This window comes from Lontra canadensis, unplaced genomic scaffold (assembly GCF_010015895.1).
Source record: "Lontra canadensis isolate GAN:19392208 unplaced genomic scaffold, GSC_riverotter_1.0 scaffold28, whole genome shotgun sequence".
In the NCBI taxonomy this organism is placed as follows: Eukaryota; Metazoa; Chordata; class Mammalia; order Carnivora; family Mustelidae; genus Lontra; species Lontra canadensis.
Window position 1 is genome coordinate 9,249,083 of NW_022631022.1, and position 20,719 is coordinate 9,269,801.

The 20,719-nt window shown below is 44.9% G+C and overlaps 1 protein-coding gene across 1 annotated transcript in view; it reads left to right on the plus strand.

The window, feature by feature from the left end:
* MYO1E (myosin IE) overlaps positions 1–20,719 on the plus strand; it is a 193,177-nt gene that overhangs the window by 62,662 nt on the left and 109,796 nt on the right. Inside the window, exon 2 of the mRNA XM_032864826.1 lies at positions 18,703–18,846. Coding sequence (XP_032720717.1) covers positions 18,703–18,846 — 144 coding nt within the window. The remainder of the gene's footprint in view (positions 1–18,702; positions 18,847–20,719) is intronic.

Consider the following 20,719-nt stretch of genomic DNA (forward strand, 5'->3'; position numbering starts at 1 on the left):
CTCACTTGGCTGCTTTTATTTTTCCTGTCTATCTAGCCTGTTTTCTGCCTCACCAATGAAAGTAGGCGTGATGGAAGCTGGAGCCTCATCTGTATAGTCTGCAAGTGTTGCCCCAGCACCTAAACAGTGCGTGGCCCCCGGGAGGCGTATAACTGTTGGAATGAATGAATGAACAAATGAACCAATGGATGAAGGGCTCCCATCCTTGGTTTTCTTACCTGCTGTTTGCCTTCTGTTCTGCACAATCTCATGCATGTCTACGGCAACAACGTTTTAGTAGTCAACAGAGGACTCTCAAATCGATGTTCCTTCTTGGCCCCTGGCTTGCTCCTAAGCCCCAGAGCTCCGGATCTGAGCACCCGGGGCCTACTGTGGGAATGTTCAACGAAGAGCGGATTTTGAGTATAGATTCTGGAAGGAGGATATTTGCTCACTGGTGTTGATCTGGGGCAAGTGATGTAATTTCATTGTGCTTGGTCTTTCTCATCCTTAAATTGGAGATTAACAATAACGCTGACTTTATAGGCTTGTTGGCACAGGTAAATGCATTAATACCTGTAAATAGCTTAGAAGTTGCTTGATACATAGTGAACCGTCTGTAGAGCTCACTGGACCCGGGTGCCGTCTGGGACATCGGGGTGATTGGTTCCTGCCTCTTTTTCATGGCAGAATAAGAGGGGCACCGCTGAATCCTGAACTGTTTCTCCAAACGAAATGTAGGCTTATTCTTTGCCTGTGGCACGTGGACCTTGGCTACCCATGCCTCCCTGCTCAGGAACCAGAAAGTGCTTTTCCTGACCCAGCCAACTCTATGGCTGAGATAGCTCCTGAACTGTGAGGCCCCCTGCCTTGGTCTGCAAACCCCCGTTTCCCACTACTTGCACGCCCATGGGAGGGAGCCTCCCTTAGACTCTCCAGTTTCGCTTCTCAAGCTCTGCCTTCTAAAAAATCCCCTCCCTTCTTTGGCCACGTGGACGAGTTAGGCAGTGGATCGCTGGTCCAGTTCAGATAAGGAAAGACCCCCTAAACCGGTAGGCCCAAGCTCATTTTGCAGTCTTGTTTGTAACTATAGTAATGTCACAATTCAGTTGAGACTTTCGTCACACTGGTGAGGAAATTCATAGGGAAGGTTACTACAGCAACCTTAGCTCTGCTGGGGGAAAGCATATCCCTCACAATGGGGCCTTTCAGAGCCTGGGCCCCAAAGCTGGGCAGGGATTCAGTCTATTCAAAACACAATGGGGCAGAACAGAATAGAAAGGAAAGACACATTGTTTTAGGCCTCCCATCCCCTTCGGTAGCTTTGCGCATGCTTGTCCATCCCTGTGCCCAACTTGACTTTTTTTTACTTTTTAATTTCACAACTCGCATGGGACTCACATGCCTGCTCTCTAAAGAGCATTTCGTGTCAGTCTAAACAATAATGACAACGGCTCTACAGCCAGAAAGTGTACAAACTCACTCATAGCCAGGAAGTGCTGCTGAAAAAATACCTTTAAGAAAAGGTGGCACAGAGTTTCAATTTGGAGACCAGGAGAACACCGATTGATTGGGTATGTTTAAAAATATTCAAAAAATAAAAAATAAAAATAAAAATATTCAAACCATGCTTCAAAACTGAGCCCTGTAAAACCACCACTGATTTTTTTTTTGAGGGGTGAAAATCTTAAATGACCAAAAAAATCAAAATCAAATCAAACCAAATCACCCTTGCCTTCATTCACAACCACTCAGAATAAACCCACCCACAGAACAAAATTTACTCACCACCAGTCAATGATTGGTTCACTTACATTTTTTTTTTTTAAACTAGAGAATGTGGCCTAGGTTTTTCAAAGCTGAATATAGCCAGTTAAGCGTGTGAACTGTAGTTGTACTAAGCAAAAGAATTGTTAATTGCAGTTTCCTTAGAATGGAAGTCGGAAGGAAACTTTTTTCTAATTTTTTTTTTCCTTGAGAGCATTTATAGTATTTTATTTTATTTATTCACACGCTTGCTCCATGATCAAACAAACTTTTCTTATGTTGTGTATTTAGTATATCTGTAGGGTTGTTTTATGTTTTTCTCTTCTTTAATGTTTCCCGCATGTTTAATTTAAATCATTTCCCTCTTATCTTTCTCAGGATTTCAAGCTATTTCTTTTTCCTAACCTTTGTACTCTTGCTCCACTAAATTAAAAAGAAAAGTCAAAGTGAGCTTTTCTTGTAAATGCGAAACTAGCAGGTCCTTCTGTATCTTAAAGCCAGATTCCATCAAACAAATGGCGAAACTTTTTGCTTTTGATGCCAGTGGACCCTAATTGGTGTGTGGTCACTTTTAGGTATATCTGGGTGTTGGCTCTTTGATTAGTAAGTAACACTGTGCTTTTGACTGAACTCTCAGGAAGAGAAGGGGTCACAGCCAGGGAGAACGTATTAGGACCGCTGGTGCTACTTGCCCTCGTAATTTGGGTCTGGGACTTGGGTCAAAAGGGACTTTTGTGCACTTGGGAGCAGAGTGTGGTCAAATTCTCTCAGCATTTTTGCAACCAGAAACCATGCAAATGTGTTTGCAAATGCACTTGTGGTGCTGCTGGCAGTGTTTGAGCACAGCCCTCTTTGTGAGGCGGTGATGTTGGTACCTATTGTCTTTTCACTGTCCTGCCCCAAATTGCGTACCCTGTTTTCTCCATAACTGGGTGGGTTACCCAGCCCAGAGAGCAGCTCTCGCTTTATCTTAATTCCTTGTCTAATGTGATTTCTCAGTGCTGCTCTAGGGATCATTTGGGAGTGAGCCCCAGCCCCCTTGACTCCCATTCCTGTCCATACCGTAAGGGAGACCAGAGTTTATGACTTGCTCTTGACTTTCCGGAGCTTCAGGTTCCATAGCCGGAAATGTTTCGGCAATTCACGTCTGTCTCGCCTATTTTGTCGGAGTGAGAATTTCTGTGAGGTTACTTTGAACATATTCAATGTCTTCACTGGGGGAAGAGGCACCTTTGCCCCAAAGGGAAGCCGTCCTCTCTTCCCAAAAGAATGTTAAATGAGAAGCCAGCACTTGCCGAAGACCAGGGTGTGGGACTCCATCTTCGAAGCTGGCTGTGAGAAGTGCTGTGAAGGGAGATGGGGTAGAGGCGGAGATACAGTATCTCAGGGTAGCTCCAACCCTCTGGCTTCTGAGCTCCAGAGAGGCTTCTCACAGCCCCCATTATCCTTCTGTGAGTGGGTCCTAGCAGTGGGCCTGAAATGCCCCTGTAGGCAGAACGGCCATCTCTGTTCCATTGCCAAGGCGATCCTTCAATCCAACCTGCCACGTGGGACTTCAAGGCAGCTTCAGGGGCTGTATAAGACACCTTGCTGTCAGACGACAACGTGTCGACCTTGGGGGAGTTTCCCAGAATGGAGGATCGACTTCCTTTGTCTTCCACAGTAGCCCTGAAGGAGACTGCCATGGGTTTCTAACTCCATCAAACCCAAGGACAGATCTGGACTCTGTGACTCTGTCTGGCCAAGTTTTTCATCTTCTGCATGGGAATCGGAGTACATCCCTGGTTTTACAATTCTTTTGAGACCAAGGGAAACAAAGCACCTAACATAGTGTTTGGTACATAGTTCGTGCTCAAGAAATGCAGTGCCAATTCCACATTCCCTAAACATTTTGGATCCCCCCTCTTGATGGCAGGGGTTGTCCCTTCGATGCTGTATTATGTTTTGCAGCATACGGTGAGCCATAGAATTACTTGGATTTTCTCTGGAGTTGGGAACTTAAAGCTGGTGGGACCCACCCATGGCCCATAATCACATCAGACATGGTTAGCTAGTGTTTTGTTTCCAATTTTACTGATTACAGCCACAGAAAGTTACTACAAAAGTAGAAAGTTCTACAGCCAGATATCTCCGGTTAGATTATAGCTTTCCAATTTCAGCTGACCTTTCCCCCTATATTCTGAAGGTTGCCTTTTTCTACTTGCTTCTGAGTTTTAAGCCAATGCCAGGACTTTGCCCCCTGCTCCCACCACCCGTAAATAGAGACCTGTATCTTCGGTGGAAGGCAAAGGGTCCCAGGAAAGCGATCCCCGAAGTGTAGGGCCTATAGACTTTTGCAGGCAAGATAACTCCCCTGGAAGGCACATTTAAAACTTCTATTTCTGTTTATCTTAATATTAAAAACTGAGAAATTAAGCTCTTCAAATATCTCATATTTGGATGGACACCAGCACCCTCATGCAGTCTGATTGCCAGAGGGTCAAGGTTCACAAATGATTATCATTATTAACATAAACATTATGTTTATTATTTGAGAAATTTAATTTTTTAAAAGATTTTATTTATTTGACAGAAAGAGAAAGCATGAGCAGGGGGGTTAGGTGGGGAGAAGGAGCAAGAGGAGAGGGAGAAGCAGGCTCCCCGTTGATCAGGGAGCCCGATAAGGGGACTCCATCCATCCGAGGAACCCAGGATCACAACCCGAACCAAAGGCAGACGCTTAACTGACTGAGCCACCCAGGTGCCCAAGAAATTTAAAATATTTGCATACCTAGACTTATTTGTTCTTTCCAGAAGCTCTGTGGGTGATAAAAACCTTTGCTATAGGTTTGCTCAGGAGAGGCTGGCCTCAGCTGCAAAGAAAGTGCTGGACAGGGGCCAGAAGATCTGAGTTCCAGCCCTGGTTCTTCCCCTAAGTAATTGGCACCATGGGCATCACTCACCTCCCTGGGTCTCAGATTCCTCACCGGTACAGGGAAAGCTTGGAGGTTGATGGATAGGCTCAGCCCAAGCCCCTTCCAGCTCTAAAATTTTAGGATGTAAATACAGAAGCATTCTGCCCCTTCTTTGCCTTTTTTCCTTTGTAGTTAGTTTAAACACCTTCACTTTTTTCCTATAAGTTATCAATCTGTTACTCAGATGGTCCTTACAGCACTCCTTCCTTATAGGCTTCCTTTTTAGTTAGCCTCTTCAATGCCCTACGTGTCTCATCTGGTAGCAACTGTCTTTTTTCTGCTCTGCTGCCGTAGATCCCTGTTCTCAGAGTCTGGGTTCAAATGTCTCACTATGGTGCGATTAGGTTCATTTGAGGATCACGAAACTTTAAAAGTTCTGTATTTCTTCACTGAATCCTGTCTCCGCTATCTCTTCTTGGTAGCCCAATGAGACATTGTCCTAGTTCTTTCTTGAAACATCTGATAGCCAATCAGAGCATGATTCCCGGCTCCCAGAGTCCCCGAGTCATTTGCTGTTATTGACAACTTGCTATTATTGGCAAGTTCGTCCGCACGGTGGGCCGGACAGTGTAATACGAACTCTCCACGCGTGATCTTATTTCATTCCCACAGAAGCCCTGAGTCCTCGTCACTGTTATTATACCCATTTTACAGAAAAAGAAACTGAGGCTTAGAGATTGGCATCCTTGCAATGCTGTGTTTACTAAATAGCCTTGAAACACTTAACGTCCTTAAAAATCTTTTTAGTCGGAGGGGTACTAAGATCTCTCTTCAGTTAGAATCTCTTCCCCTTAGAGAGGGGGGCTTTCTCTCTTTCTCTGCTTTTCTTTACCTCCCTCCCCAGTTTCTAGAGTTTTAAAAATCTGTGTTTGTGGACAGTTGAGTCTATAGTCAGGATTTAAGCTGGTCCGAGGAAGGCTGTCTCTGGCCGCCCACAAGCCTGGAAGGACCGAGTAATGGGGGGGTCTGGATGAGCTCAGAGTGAAGTTCTGCTCATCTCCCAAATTGGTTTGATTGCAAATCCATCCCTATAACCTGCTCACTGAACTGGGGCACGGGGGGCACAGCAGGTAGGGGATAAGCCCCTTGGAAGTTCTATAGGCAGGGCACACATAAATACAAGAAGAGATCTGTCTCTGCTCCTCCTTGCTGCATAGACACCCACGCTCGGGCGCCGGCCCTGTGCTGGCTGGGTGTGGCTTCTGAGAGATAAGCCGAGAACAGGGCATCAGGAGACCTCACCTGCTTTGCTGTCTCCCTTGGGACTTTGAATGGCATTCTCAGGTGTACACAGTATTCTCCCCCACCCCCTTCTGAAATCCTTCAGCCCAGCCCCATTGGTCCTTTCCTGAAGTTCAAGGTATGGGTCTTGAGAAAAATGGCAGGGTGGGTTCTGTGTCCTCTGCCAGGTGATGAAAAGGAGTAAGAGGTTGGACCAAGTGTCTTGTCTTCAGCCTGGAGCTGTTCTGAGCCTCTCCATCCTTGGTGACACTGATCGGCAATGTTGATTCGTGGCTGCTCTGGTGGCTCCCCCACTCCTAGATGTGCCCACAGAACCCTCCTCTCCTATCAGTTTGCCTCTTAGTAGCCCCAGATCTCTCTGGATTAAACATGCCCTGTTTACACCCAGAAAAGCTCCTAAACTCAAAGCCTTATGGCTACATTTTGCTCCTAGAGGAACATGGCACCTGGGTTCCACAGATCAGGGCGGATCAAGCACGCAAAGGGTCAAGATGTGCCCATGCCAAATACAGGAGAAGATGTGGAAGGCTTTTCTCACCTCTGTACTTTGTTGTTCAGTATTGGCTAAGGACTGTGTGCTCACGGAACCCTCCCTCACCCCTGAGTTCTGCTTCTAGACTCAGTATTCCCATGGCTAATCCATGACAAAGGCTGCCCCTATCTCTGAGACACCCCTGATCACATTCTTCATCCTTTTCTCTTAGCACATCCTGAAATAGCAACACCTCAACCTGTTGCCCCCCCCCCCCCCACACACACCTTAAAATCCTGCTCTTTATTCCCTTTTGGTATTTCTATATGGGCTTAAAAAAAAAATCTAGGTAAGAAAAGAATTCTGTTGACCTTTTTTTTAGTTGAATTGTCTCATTCAGATATGCCCAAACGGTTCATTTTCCAGCAAAATCAAATAATATTAAAATATAAAATCAGGGGCGCCTGGGTGGCTCAGTGGGTTAAACCTCTGCCTTTGGCTCAGGTCATGATCTCAGGGTCCTGGGATTGAGCCCCACATCGGGCTCTCTGCTCGGCAGGGAGCCTGCTTCCTCCTCTCTCTCTGCCTGCCTCTCTGCCTACTTGTGATCCCTGTCTGTCAAATAAATAAATAAAATCTTTAAAAAATATACAAAATCAGTTGATTATCTTGGGTTGTCATACCTCCACCATTTTGCATGACATAAATAATGCATGTTTTGCAATCAGTATGGAAAGATGCTGTAAATGATACTGAGCCCAGGGAGACTATTTTTAATCGGGTTAATATCAACTCTGCTTCAGTCGGCTGGCAAGTCTCTGCATATTTATTTTTTCGCAGAACAGCATTTAAAATTAGGATTTTTTTTTTCTTCCTTGGTACAGAGCAGTAGTTCATTTTATGTGTCAAGAAGTTGTTCGATTATAGGAACAAGAACAACTGGTGTTGGTATTTCTAGCTGGCCTGCCTGCATTATGGCTTTGGTTTCTGAATTAAGTTAAAGAAACTCACTGAACAGCTACTATCACTTCAGGGACTATAATTTTCAAACCAAAAATTATAATGGACATCCAATCTGCTAAGATTCTATTTTCTTGGTTTATCTATTCATGAAAGTCCTGTCGGTGGAGGTACACAAACCCTAAATCACATTTAGGTATACAGTATTGAATAGATCGCCTTAATCGTGGAGGATAAAATTCCCTGAAACGGACCTTGCCCAAGGTCACCGAGGTAGAGCTTGTCCTTGAACTCAAGTCTGTTGATTCTAATGTAACGGCTGGATTAGTAAGAGGAATTGCATTCCCCAACCTTTGTACTTGAAAACAGGAGGGCTGACCCGGAGGGCCCTGCAGGGACTGGTAAATGCTTGAGGCTGTTGTCAACCTGGCCGAGCCACAGCAGCAAAGACTGACATCAGTGTGACATGTCATCATTTGTTTGATTAAAATATAGAAATAGAGGCAGAAGTGAAACTAGCGCTTGTCTGATAAGGAGATCTCATACCATTGATTCATTTTATGCTGTAACATGAAGTGTCCTCATCCCTCTGTCAAGAGTAGCCCGTTTCCCTTACCTGCCTGGATGACAATGGACGATTGAGAGAAGGAGGGTTAGGGGCACCTGGGTGGCTCAGTCATTAAGCTGCTGCCTTTGGAGCAGGTCATGGACCCAGGGTCCTGGGATCAAGCTTCTCATCGGGCTCCTGCTCAGCCAGAAGCCTGCTTCTCTCCCACTCTCCCTGCTTGTGTTCCCTCTCTCCCTGTCTCTCTCTCTCTCTCTCTCTGTCAAATAAATTAAAACAACAACAACAAAACAGAGAGAGAGAGAGAGAAGAAGAGTTGTCTTTAGGGGAAACGTCTCTTCCCTTTGATCTCCCAAGCCGGAGGTGAAAGGAAAGCTTTGGAAACTTCTTTCTTCCTTGGGGCGGACTCTGAGCCCCACTGACAGCGGCCGCAGGGAGATGAACCTAGTCCTGAGATGAGCTGAAAAGGCCTGGAGTTCCTTCCCCGGCTTGTACTGGTGGAGCACAACCAGGCGCCAGGCACTGCCCTGCCTGCCGGGGACATGGCAGGGAGCACCTGTGCTCCCAAGGGTTCCAGTGCCACAGCCCCGAGCTTCTCTCACTCGTGCAAGGCCCTGTTCCAGCCAGACCGCTTGCTCTGTGGGCTCCTTGGTGCTGGGCTCTGCACACGGTAGCCTCCATACTAATTATAAAAATGTCTGCTCCGTGGTGTTGTGCAGATGAAAGAGGCTGGGCCATGGTGGGTAGTAAACATGCAATCATGCAATTACTATGAACTTTAGAATGATTCCCATTTGCAACAGCCACTTAACCTTATTATGAGAGGCAACAGGTATGATGGTTAGACACAAAGATTTGAGAGCCTGGTGCCAGGGGATTGAAACAGCGGGAAGAGTTACTTCACTTCTCTGTGCCTCAGTTTCCCTGCCTGGTAAGGCGAAGAACAGCAAATAAGTTATCGTGTAGTAAGTGTTCAAAGCAGTGCTGGTATATCATGAGAATTAGCCGTTGTGTGAGAAGAAAAATATCCTCCCAAAGGGGCTAGAGAGATTTCCTAGAGACTGAGGTGGGAGAGAACAGTGCCCGCCCAGCTTCCCAGCTCTCCAGCTAGTACTTCCCTAGGGAGAAGGAATAAACTGCAGGTTCCCAAGAGAAAACTACGTCCTTAGCCTCAAGACAAGCCCTCCTCCTGGGGGACCACTAAAATGTCCCACATGCGGCTTAGAGGGTTTTCTGAGAAGACTAGAGGAGGGGTCTTGGGATCCCTGATGAAACGCACAGAGATTTTAGAACATGAGTACAGTCATTTCTACTTATGAAAACAGAGCCTAAGCTCTCACCTGCTATCCAAAAGGGAATCTAGTTTTCCCATGCAAGATTTTCCACAACAGAGAGCAATACATCTGGGAAATCAAAGAGAAGCCATTCAAATTCCCTACGGCTAGGGGCGCCCCCGCCCCCCGCGACTCCCCGTACCCCAGCTCAGTGAGTAGAGCGTATGACTCAGCGTCATGAGTTCAAGCCCCATGTTGGGTGTGGAGCCTACCTAAAATAAGTACACGTACACACACACCTACATCCATCCATACATATGTACCCTATTAGACTTGAAATTAGTGAGAGCAGGCCCAGGAGAGAATGGCAGTGGGCCCCCACGTATGAAACATGGCACCAAGATGGACAGTGGTTTTTTTTTTTTTTATTAACATAATGTATTATTTGCCCCAGGGATGCGGGTCTGTGATTCATCAGTCTTACATAATTCACAGCACTCACCAAAGCTCATACCCTCCCCAATGTCCATCACCCAGCCACCCTATCCCTACCCCCCTCTCCCTGGCAACCCTCAGTTTGTATCCTGAGATTAAGAGTCTCTTACAGTTTGTCTCCCTCTCGATCCCATCCTGTTTCATTTTTCCTTCCCTTCCCCCCACAACCCCCTGCCCTGCCTCTCAAATGTGTGTATTTTTAATTGAATGCCTCATTATTATTTTAACACATATGGAAGAAGTAAAGCTAACACACCAAACTGGTGAGTTTATGGAGATGATTGTTTAGGATTTAGTCAAATTAAAAGGGACAGTTCATAGAAACAGTGGAAGCATAGGAACAATATAGAAAAGTTGTGAGAGTAGTTGAAAACACCTCTGGGCTTAGGAGACTCTGGACCATGGTGTCTGTGAATAAAGCTCACAACTCACTGTAATCCCCCAAGGTGGGTGTATCTGGGAGAGGGGAGAGGTAGGGACCTTCCCGCTTCAAACAGTCTTAACCCTGAAGGAACGCCTAGGTTGAAAGAGATACAAATCAGAACATGCCTTTCCAAATCAGAGAGGAAGTTCCCTTGCTGCTTGCAAACATTTTCACAGTGAAGCCTCTCGAACTGGGCAGTCATCAACCCACTAAAACTACTGTGCAGTTTCTTTCTTTCTTTTTTTTTTTTTTTAAGATTTTACTTATTTTTTTGACAGACAGACAGAGATCACAAGTAGGCAGAGAGGCAGGCAGAGAGAGGAAGGGAAGCAGGCTTCCTGCTGAGCAGAGAGCCCGATGTGGAGCTTGATCCCAGGACCCTGGGATCATGACCTGAGCCAAAGACAGAGGCTTTAACCCATTGAGCCACCCAGGCGCCCCCAGTATGCAGTTTCTGAAGTAACACTGATGCATGGTGTGATACCTCCAGAATACTATAAATCTTTGTAACATTTTCTATCTCTGATGCTATTACGCCATGACTTAATATTTGTGAAGTGCACGGATTGGTGCCTGGCCCCTTTTAAGTGTTTTAAGTGCCATAATTCATCAAGCCGAAAGATACTTCTGGTTGCAAGAGAGCCATCATTATTTTATTTTTCTGCTTTAAAGAAAACCCCAGAACAGAAAAACCACTCCCAGTTAAGCTGTGACACAACGTTGATTAGAAAGACGCATCCTGGGATGCCTGGCTGGCTCTGTCCATGGAGGGCAAGACTCATGATCTTGGGGCCGTGGGTTGGAGCCCTATGTTGGGGGTAGATATTGCTTAAAAAAATGGACATCCTGATTTCAGAATATTAGGATATGAAGAAAATGCATCTTGGAATTGGTGAGCTATGTTAGCTCTTCATTTATAACATGTTAGGTTGGAACTGTTCCTTGACCATAAAAAATGGTCCTTTGGGAGCAACATCTTGGGTTGACTGCTTTGCCTGCTGGGGACTCCTTGCTGTTTAAAGAAGAGTTTACTGTAGCTGCAATGCAGCCAGGGATAGACAAGAATTGGAGACCTGAGTTGACACAGACTAACAAAAAATATGGAAAATAGTGTCATGTTTCATTTCACTTCACAGAGTACTTTCCTGTCCCTGAGGTGATCTTTTTTCACTGAAACCCAGTATGTGTGTGTGTGTACATTTTATAAATACGTGCTCAGGAGAAAAATAACCATACAGAAAGGACACATAGAGATGCAACAAATGCAACATTTTAACAACCATATTTCCACACAGATACTTTATATAAAAATACCATATATGCACTTAAAATTTGGGCATTTTACTGTCTCTCGTTTTTGTTTTTGTTTTTCTTTTTTTTAACAGACCTTTTTTCCCTCCTCTACTCAATGTTACCCACTTGCTATGTACCATCCGTACGTTGCCCTCTGATTGTGTCATTGCGTAAAGCCAACCGAGAGGCATTGGAGGTTGGGGCCATTAGCAATCTTTTTCCATCTTCAAGACCTTCATAGCAGCCCCTGGGGGTCTGAGAGACTGAGTGATTTGTGGGGGACCTGTGGGTAAGTAGCCCAGGATCCTGGCTGGGAAGGCCAGTCTTTGAAAGCTGCCCATGACTTTTTGGAGATCAACTTGGTCACAAATAGAGCCCGCAACCCGAGACAGCCCCAGTTCATGCCTCATGTTCCGGCTTTATTAACAGCACTCTCTTCTGCACTCAGAGTGTCCCTGTTTAGATGATAAATGACGTCTGCTCTAGTTGCTTCCAGATTGACTTGGGCCAGCGCTGGCTAGGAGACTGCTGGCCCTCCGATCCCGGAGCCAGCATCTGTCTACACTTAGCGATCATGTTGGAAGTTAATTGTGGTATGGCGGAAGGAACAATGACAAGGAAGTCAGCCCTGGCCCTTTGTCACAGGGATTAACTGAGATCGTGGAAGTGGAGATGTTACCCAAATATGGAACTTTGGGTCCCCACACTGGATGTGCCAGATCCCCAGTGTACTTTTCCTTCGCCAGCTCCTCCAAGCAGAGATTACGTTACAATCCCAGGACTCACTTTGCCATTTGTGAAATAGTGACTTGCAGGGCGGTGAGAATTAAATGAGATCATGTAAAGTACATTGGCACCTGTTGATGGGTTCAGTAAATGTTAGTTCCTCTGACGCTAAGGGATTTGTTGGCTACAGACTGCATCATCCCTCTCCACCCCCGCTACTCCCCCAGAAAGGCTGCTTTGCACTCCATTCACTAAAGTTCAACATACCCACACATGCTTGTTTCAAACATACATGTTCACATCACCAAAATAGGAGGGGGAGGGAGGTCTGAATTCCCTCAAGTGGAAAGTCATTGCAATCCCAGTATGAGTTTACAGTGCCGGGCTCAGAGGAAACAAATATTTATGGTTGATTTTTTTCCCCCATCATTTGCCATAGAAGTGTTTCATTCCAGTCAAATAGCAGAACTTCAAAAGGTAGAAATCCTAGACTGTCAATTAAAAGATTAAAGGACAACAGAGAGTTCTGTTCCTTTCCTGTTATGACTCACTAGGACAAAAAAATCCCATTAAAAAACAAGCCCTGTTCAACCACAGGCCAGAGCCTTACCCCATTGTCCATTGTTCACAATCAGAATATGGTTTATCTGCCTTTTAGGGTGATACACTTGAAACATTGGGAGTATTCTCGTCCCAGGTCTTTTGGAAATCAGATCTGCCATCCTGTTATGCTCATCGCTAGACACCCCAGACACGATAATATCTTGTCATGTAGGCAACATCTTCCAATCTACTTTTCAGACCTGGAAGGGGCACAGAACCCAGGCATAGAGTGATGATCCCAGCTTCGGGATAGGCCCATCAACGCCCAACACCACCCCCAGACAATTCTCGAATGTATCGGCATCCTTTTCAACATTTCTATTTATTTGGTTATCTTACTGACGCATGCCTGTATGGTTAAAAATAATAATAATAAGTTAACTGCAGAGAAGTTTGAAATGGAAAGTAGAAGACACCCTTCTCCCCAAACCCCAGGCTTTCTTCCCAATGGAACTTTGTGTATCTTTCAAGAAAGCAATTAAACACGTGTCTTTTAAGAATTTTTGACAGTTGCCATCACTCTCTGCTTCAGCCCACATATCGATTGCTGTTTTCATGACCCTGGGTGTCTTGAAGATACTTCTACGTCAGCAGAAGCAGATTCCTTTTAACGACTGCTGGAACTCCTTTGTAGGGTCTGCCCTCTTCTCATCCGGCCCCAAATCATGTGTCCAGTTTTCCCAAAAACAAACTTTGCAACAGTGAGCAGGCTTGTACGTACATCATGGCACATGCACTTGGTGTATCTTAAGGTAAATTCCTAAAAAGAATTACTGGAACAAAGAGAGTGTGAGTTTTATTTTTATTTAAGTAACTATTTATATATTGGTCTGCGTGACTAGAATTTTGATCCCTGTTTCTACGATGCTCTCTAAAAATACTGTGCAGTATACTCTTCCTGGAAGAGGATAAGGTATTTATGATCACCCCCTCAGCCAGGCCCTGCCCAACACTAGGCCTATTGTGTTTCCACAATGCATTTCATGGCCTCCCTCTTCTGGGTGTCTGAAAGGCGTTCAAGACTTACCCTGTGTCTGGTCTCCTCCTCGCTCCTGGATGAACCAGAGAAGAAAACTGCTCACTGAGACACTAGTAAGAGTGGCTGTGGCAGGCAGGGGCTCCCCTCAAGGCCCCCCAAACACCCTCAAACCCCTTCACCCCACCCCACCTCACCCCAGCCTCCCCACGCTGAGGGAAGGTAGGGTTTCAAAGGAGAACAATCCCTACCTTTGTGTGCTGACTCACCTTTGCTCTTCCTGGTCCCCACCCTGGTAAACACTCACCAGTGAGGGACACTCCACCTTTTAAAGTCAAGAGAGTCAGCGACCGGGCGCCTTCCTCGGCATGAGGGACTCCTGTGTCTTGGTGCTACCTCCTAAATTTGAGGGACAGACCAGACCATTATGTGGACGTGGGTGGACTCCACTTTCCAGAACGTGTGTGTGAATCCATTGCTTTTTAATAAACGGAATCGTTGTTAGAAACCACATATGGAGGGAGCGCGGGGGTGGCTCGGTGGGTTAAATGACTGACTCTTGCCTTGGGCGGCTCAGGTCATGATCTCACGGTCGTGGGATCGAGCCCTGTGTCAAGCTGCTGACTCAGCCCGAGTCTGCTTGAGGTCTTCTCCCCCTCGTCCCCACCACTCAGGCGTGCTCATGCACACTCTCATTCATAAATGAATGAATGAATGAATAAATAAATAATCTGAAAGAAAGAAAGAAAGAAACCAAACATGGACCCACGAAAGTCTGCATTCAATCCTTATTAACAGGAAATATCTCCCTTCCTCATTGTAATAACTGTCAGGGCTAAGAGTAACATTTATCATCAACTTTATTGTGATTTTCATGTTTTTTTTTTTTTTTTTCTTAGCTGGCACATCAGCAGCTATATTCCTTCCTTTGCACAGTGCTGCCATGCTCTTTAAGGACTATAGGATGTATAATTGCTGAGTACCCCTACTTGTTTAAAATGTTCCTATTTTTAGTGTGGAAACAAAAGTTGAGTTACCTACCTGAGAAGAAGCCCACAGAAGAGAAGGAAGCTGACTCTTGTTGTGGGGATAGCCTGGTAAGCCAGGCCTTTGCCAGCTGAAGAAAATGGCCCTTCTCAGATGGGGAAGTCCCAGTCGCTGTCCTTCCTTCTCCCAGTGCGCAAGGCAGCCAGTCCTACTCCCACCCTCCCAGTCAGGAGTGGGAGGAAGCAGCAAAGGGGTCAGGTTATTTGTCCCAGAAATACTGTTCATATTCTCACAGCCATAGCACAGTAGTTTGTGATCTGAAGGTCATGTTCAGCCTCTGCTTCCGGGGACAATGTCTAGGAGTATAAAATGATAACCATTTTCCCACAGTGTTACCACTTGCTGCCTGCCCGCAGCTGTGTTCCGCGGAAGACCTCTATCTAGAAAAGTCATGCTATGATCAAACTTGATCGTCCCCTACAGAAAAACAGAAAATAGTTTTCTGTTTCACTGTGGGGAACTTTCCAGCAAGGGTGAGAGCCTGCGTATCTATGTTCGGTTCCCTAGCTTCTCCGACGAAGTTCTCACGCTGTGCTAGAACTGCCCCTGCCCAGCCCTGGCTCTGCTTTCATTTATCCATGGGGTGGATTCTGATCTTGTCCTTGATAATCCACGTGGGTCAGTTTTCCCCAAAGGCTCTGATTGTTCCTACACTTTCTAGCTACCTTCCCTCTCCCACTTTATTTCATCTGAATTGTTTTTTGGGGGAGGGGGTGGGGGGGTTGATATGGGGAAAGAGGAAGGAGAAAGGAATAGTAAGGTGGGGGTCATTAAAGATAGAGCAGTTACAATTAGAAGACCTTGGACAATTAAGTTTTTTTCATTAGTATAACAGATAATCATATACAGTATGGGCGATGATTGTGAAGGTTGAATGAGTTCCAGAATATCATTGCCTCAGGGAAGGAGGGATTGTGGAGGGGAAGGTATATGTGACCAACTGGGTATAGGAAATGCGCCAAATAAAACATAAGTCCAGTGTTTCAGTCTTTGATGCTAAGAGAAAGTGGTCATTAACAAAGATTATAGGTCTTTTTAATGATCAATTCAGTTTTTGAGACAGTCTGGCATTCTGGGGCCATCTTAAACTGAACTGTTAGAAATACCCAGTAAAGTCACCAGGGAGACCATGTGAAGAAACCATGATGTTTAAATGAATTCATAATCATAGAGACTTGGGTTCGCGTCTTACCCTTGCTGCTTCCTAGTTAGGAAGTCTGTTTCTTTCCGCACAGAATGGGAATGTTAACCCCACTCTCATTGAGTTGATGGCAGTAGCGGAAGGAGCAGCCACCACAAATCAAATGGCCGATTGCTTTGCTTGTGGTAAGCGCTTCGTCTCACTATTGGTTCCTTATCCTTTTATAGAGAGAGGTCTGAAGAGACATGTGGGACTCTGGTGTCCGCAGATATTTGAGACCATGAGTCCGTGAACTCCACAAGGAGGCCCTGTTTTCATGAGGAATAACTGCCATTAGAAGGAGGACAGTGGGCCAGACAGGTATATCTCACTCTGCCGTGAGACAGAGAAAAGACAGTCAGATTGGATACCAAGACCAACCTGGGTCACCTTGAGAAGCCAGTTTCTGTGGCTCGGTACCAACATATACACTGTGACACAGAGCACCTCCATTTCTTGTCCTTCGCAGACATTAAATAACGGCTTGTTGATACCCTTCTGTTTTATTAATCTGTGCTTACATTTTCAAAGAGAGAATAACATTTTTTGACCTCTTAAGTAGATGGCTATTTATTGGGGTTAAAAACAAACACACATACCTCCTGGTTAGGTACTCCGTGGCCTCAGTTTTTGATGAAGAATAATTTTTTGTGAGTGCCCAGAGAATAATCAAGAAAAGAAGGGAGGACAGGGGAGGGGAGGAGTTGCGGGGAACGTTTATCTGTTTGGAAGTAGCGGTGGACCTTGGATTGCGACCGAGTGAGTCCTGTGCAGCCAGTGCTTTTTCCCTCTTTCTGCTTTGCCACAAGAGGAAGTAGGTGTGGTGAGGTCTGGGGTAGTTTTGTAGAACTGATGCTGCTTGTGGTTCTGTGAAAGCCAAATATATCATATAAAGAGTCCCTGTGCAAGGCAGCATGGGTGGCAAGCCTTCCAGAACCCTTTTCTGGAGCGCGAGCCCATGGCACTGGTATGCCTTCCCTATGGTAACTCTTTCCTGCCTGGTTTTTAAAAACTGCTTTCCCCAGAGCCCCTTAGAATGGATCTTATAAAGGACCCATGTCTCCTACAGAGAAAAAACATGAAATAAATTTTCCAAAACAAGATTTAAAGTGGTATTTATCTTGTTTCCTTCCACTTCACCTTTCTCTCGAAGAACCTCCTTAGGACCTCTTCTCATCCTAGTTTATATGTCTGAGCGTGTGGCCTTTTTAGATATCCTTATTACCCTTATTCAGAAATTTTTTCTTTTATCCAAACCCCCCAAAACAGTGAGCTCCCGGGAAGGGGGCAGGAGCCGAGTTTCACTCAGGTCAATGCCCACCACACTTGGGCCGCACACGACATCTCCAGTAGGATGCACGTAGGGAGTGAAGGGAAGGGAGGATCTTCTAATATCTTGTCCTAGTCATTTGCCGTTATCTCATATATATCAGATTGTTGCCCCAGTGAGTCTAGATTATAATGACTGTCCCTCCTTGACTCATCTTTTCTGGCAAATTCAAAATATTTTAGATCCACTTCAAATGGCACCTTCTCCAGGAGGTTGGTTCTGTCTTCCCTAGGACAAAGAAGTCTTCAGCACTCCTGGGACACCCATTTTACATGTGTTTACATACTGACCGTTGCTGATGCATGTGCTACTTCCGTCAATATCGCGGTGTCCTTTAGTGGACATGAGTTCCTCAAGGGCAGCCACCACGGTGCTCCCAGCTGCCTCTAACTCCAGAACTTGGCACATAGCATAACATGCAGGGATCCCACTGCAGACATGCCAAGTGAAAGGAAGTCCTGCTGGCCAAGGGTGTTGAGAGGCCACTTCTGGTGTTAGGTCATAAATCCAGTGAGCAGACAAGGGCTACAGTTTCATCTCTCCAAGGAGGCCATGGGGCTGGATGAGGTCCTGCTGTCCACGGCACCTTCTGTAATCCCATTTCCTTATTAATAGAGCGGTGATCAGCCATCAAAATGTACCTTATCTTTTGAATCTGGAAGGCCAATATTAACGTTGACCGTGGAAGTTTATGGAGGGAAACTAATTTGGATGGCTTGAGAAATTAGGCCAATGTGACCTAGCCATTGTGTGATACATACTACTTCTGCTTCTGAGTTCTGTCATATAATTTGCAAAATAAATGTAGAAAGTTTCTGTTTTATCACCTATTGTACTGTTAATTCTACAAAACAATAAGGTTGAAGGAATTATTGGAGACAGTTGCTCATTTTTTTAAAAGAATTTATTCATTTGAGAGAGAGAGAGAGAGAGAGAGAGTACGACCGGGGTGAGGGGCAAAGGGAGAAGCAGACTCCGTCCAGGCGCGGGACTCTGCCCCGGGACCCCAGGATCATGATCTGAGCTGAAGACAAATGCTTAAGGGACTGAGCCACCCAGGGGTCCTGACCATTGATCATTTATTGTGTTATACTCAAGATACTCTTCAGTACTTTATATATGTTATCTTAGTTAATTCTTACAGGAACTCTATAAAGTGGGTCTTAATTTCTCCTCTTTTACAAATGAGAGAAGAGCAGCTTAAGGGACACAGTGAGCCTGTGTAGCTTTTCCTCCCTTCTCTTAGTTCATAGGTGGCAAAGCTGAAATTTAAATCCAGATCTGTTAATAACAAAATCTTTGTTCTGCTCATTGTGCAGCATTTGATATAAGGAATATTTGGGAGCTTCGTGGCTTTTTTTCCCCCACCAGGAGAAAATAAAGCATCCTAATTATTGTGTGTTTTCTGTTCACAGGGAAGCAAAGGTGCCTACCGGTACCACTGGCAAAGCCACAATGTTAAGCACAGCGGCGTGGATGACATGGTCCTGCTCTCCAAGATCACAGAGAACGCCATCGTGGAGAATCTGAAGAAGAGATACATGGATGACTACATTTTTGTATCCTTTATTAGTTTCTACGGACTTTTCTAAGACGACCATACCCACGGTAAAATGCGATGTGTTCCTAGCATGAGAAGATCCACCTGAAATTCTGAACTTGACACTCTGCACTCAAGTTCTTTTCACTGTTTCAGAACGTGGTTTTGTACTTTTCTATCCTCTTTGTTAAGGTTGTGGGAAGGGCAAAGATGATGCTAAATTATTTTCCTGGCATTTCACAAAATCAAGAACCAGCCAGTATTCATCTGTTTCGATCAATGGCACTGTACCTTTGACGTGCTTTAGCTACGCACGTGGGGTCTAAAACGTCTGCTGTTCCTAAGGGAAAAGTCCTGATCTGCAGAGAGTTCTGTCGATAGAGCTCCCTAATTGCAATTAGACAGTTAAGTCCTGACCTAAAAGGTTTTCAAGAGATTGCCTCATGCAAAAAATATGCAATTTTGCCAGTTTTTCTGCATTCTTATGTTTACTAAAGGAAATATGAGACGTGAAGATCAACTATTGAACATGCCTGACATTCTTGAGTTGTTCTTTATGTTTCAATTTTAGCTTGCCAGATGCCGTTTTTTACAGGGCTTTCAAAAATTCAGAATGGAAATTTGATTCAAATGTGTGTTGACTTCATTATAAACAGAGAACTGTGATACTTGCTTAAGTTCCTACAGGATTCAGTTTTGTTTGGTACAACTATATAAAGATCTCTTAGTGGAGTTATTGTAGAGTTTTAGATATGCAAAGATCTGTGCAAATCTATATTGCGATACCGGGAGGTTTAACTGGGATGCTCTTGGTAACTTCGGAAGGCACCGTGTCTCAGAGGACCATTAAAGGTAGAGTCTTTGCAGCTGGTGTTGCATACACTGTAGGTCTTAACCCCAAAGGCTTGAAGAGGTCTAGTTTTCACATCTGTAGCTTCTTTTTGTTATTCATACCACTCATTTGACTATTAGTTAAAAGCACCCTTATGTATACAACAATATTTTTGCAGGAAATGCCTTTCTCTTCATCGGTGAGTGGGGAGTTGAACATACCAGGATAGACCAATACGTATATTAGTAATGCTAATTAGTAATACTAATTAACAGAATTATACTAAGACACTTACATGGTTCAGACCAGTACTGTGCTATTTCTTATTGACCACAGGAAATTTTACCAAATCTGTCGGTAGTTAAACACCTAAACCCCTGCTTTGAAGCATTAACAGATATATTTGGACTTGTTAACTACATTAATAATAGCGTCTCGATTGGGGGCGGTGGCCTACCACCTGCAAATGACGTCTGCCCACTGCCCATTTTATACGCAAGGTTTTATTGAGATATAGCCGTACTCAGTCTTTATTTGTTGTTAATGCCTGCTTGCAGTCTACAAAGCCCAGGGTGAGTAGTTGCCACACAACCATTGGACCTAAAATAATTATAAGGCCCTTTACAGAAAACTTTTGCTGACTCCTATTTTAGTATATGTGCTGCCAAAACGAGCACTCTTGCTGACTGCTAGGTACCTGTGCAGAGCTTCCTTTTAATTTAATTGTATGGAAGCAGTTGTATCGAGTGCTTAAGTTTTCCTTTTATTTGGTCAAAAAATTTGAAACGTGCTCACTTTAACGTGGGCTTATCATCATGAAAACATGTTAATCACTTTTATGTGCAAGTCCCGTGGCATAGGGGAACTGGCAGGGGCTGGGTACAGGCTGTGAATCTGGACTGCCTGGCTTCCAGCCTTACTGTGCACAGGCTTGCTGACCACCTGCAGGGTTTGTGATCCGTGTGGCTTGATTTCCTCACGTGTAAAATGGGAATGATATTGAAATCTCCTGCATGAGGCTGTTGTAAGGTTAAATGAAATTATGAATGCAGTGAGTAAC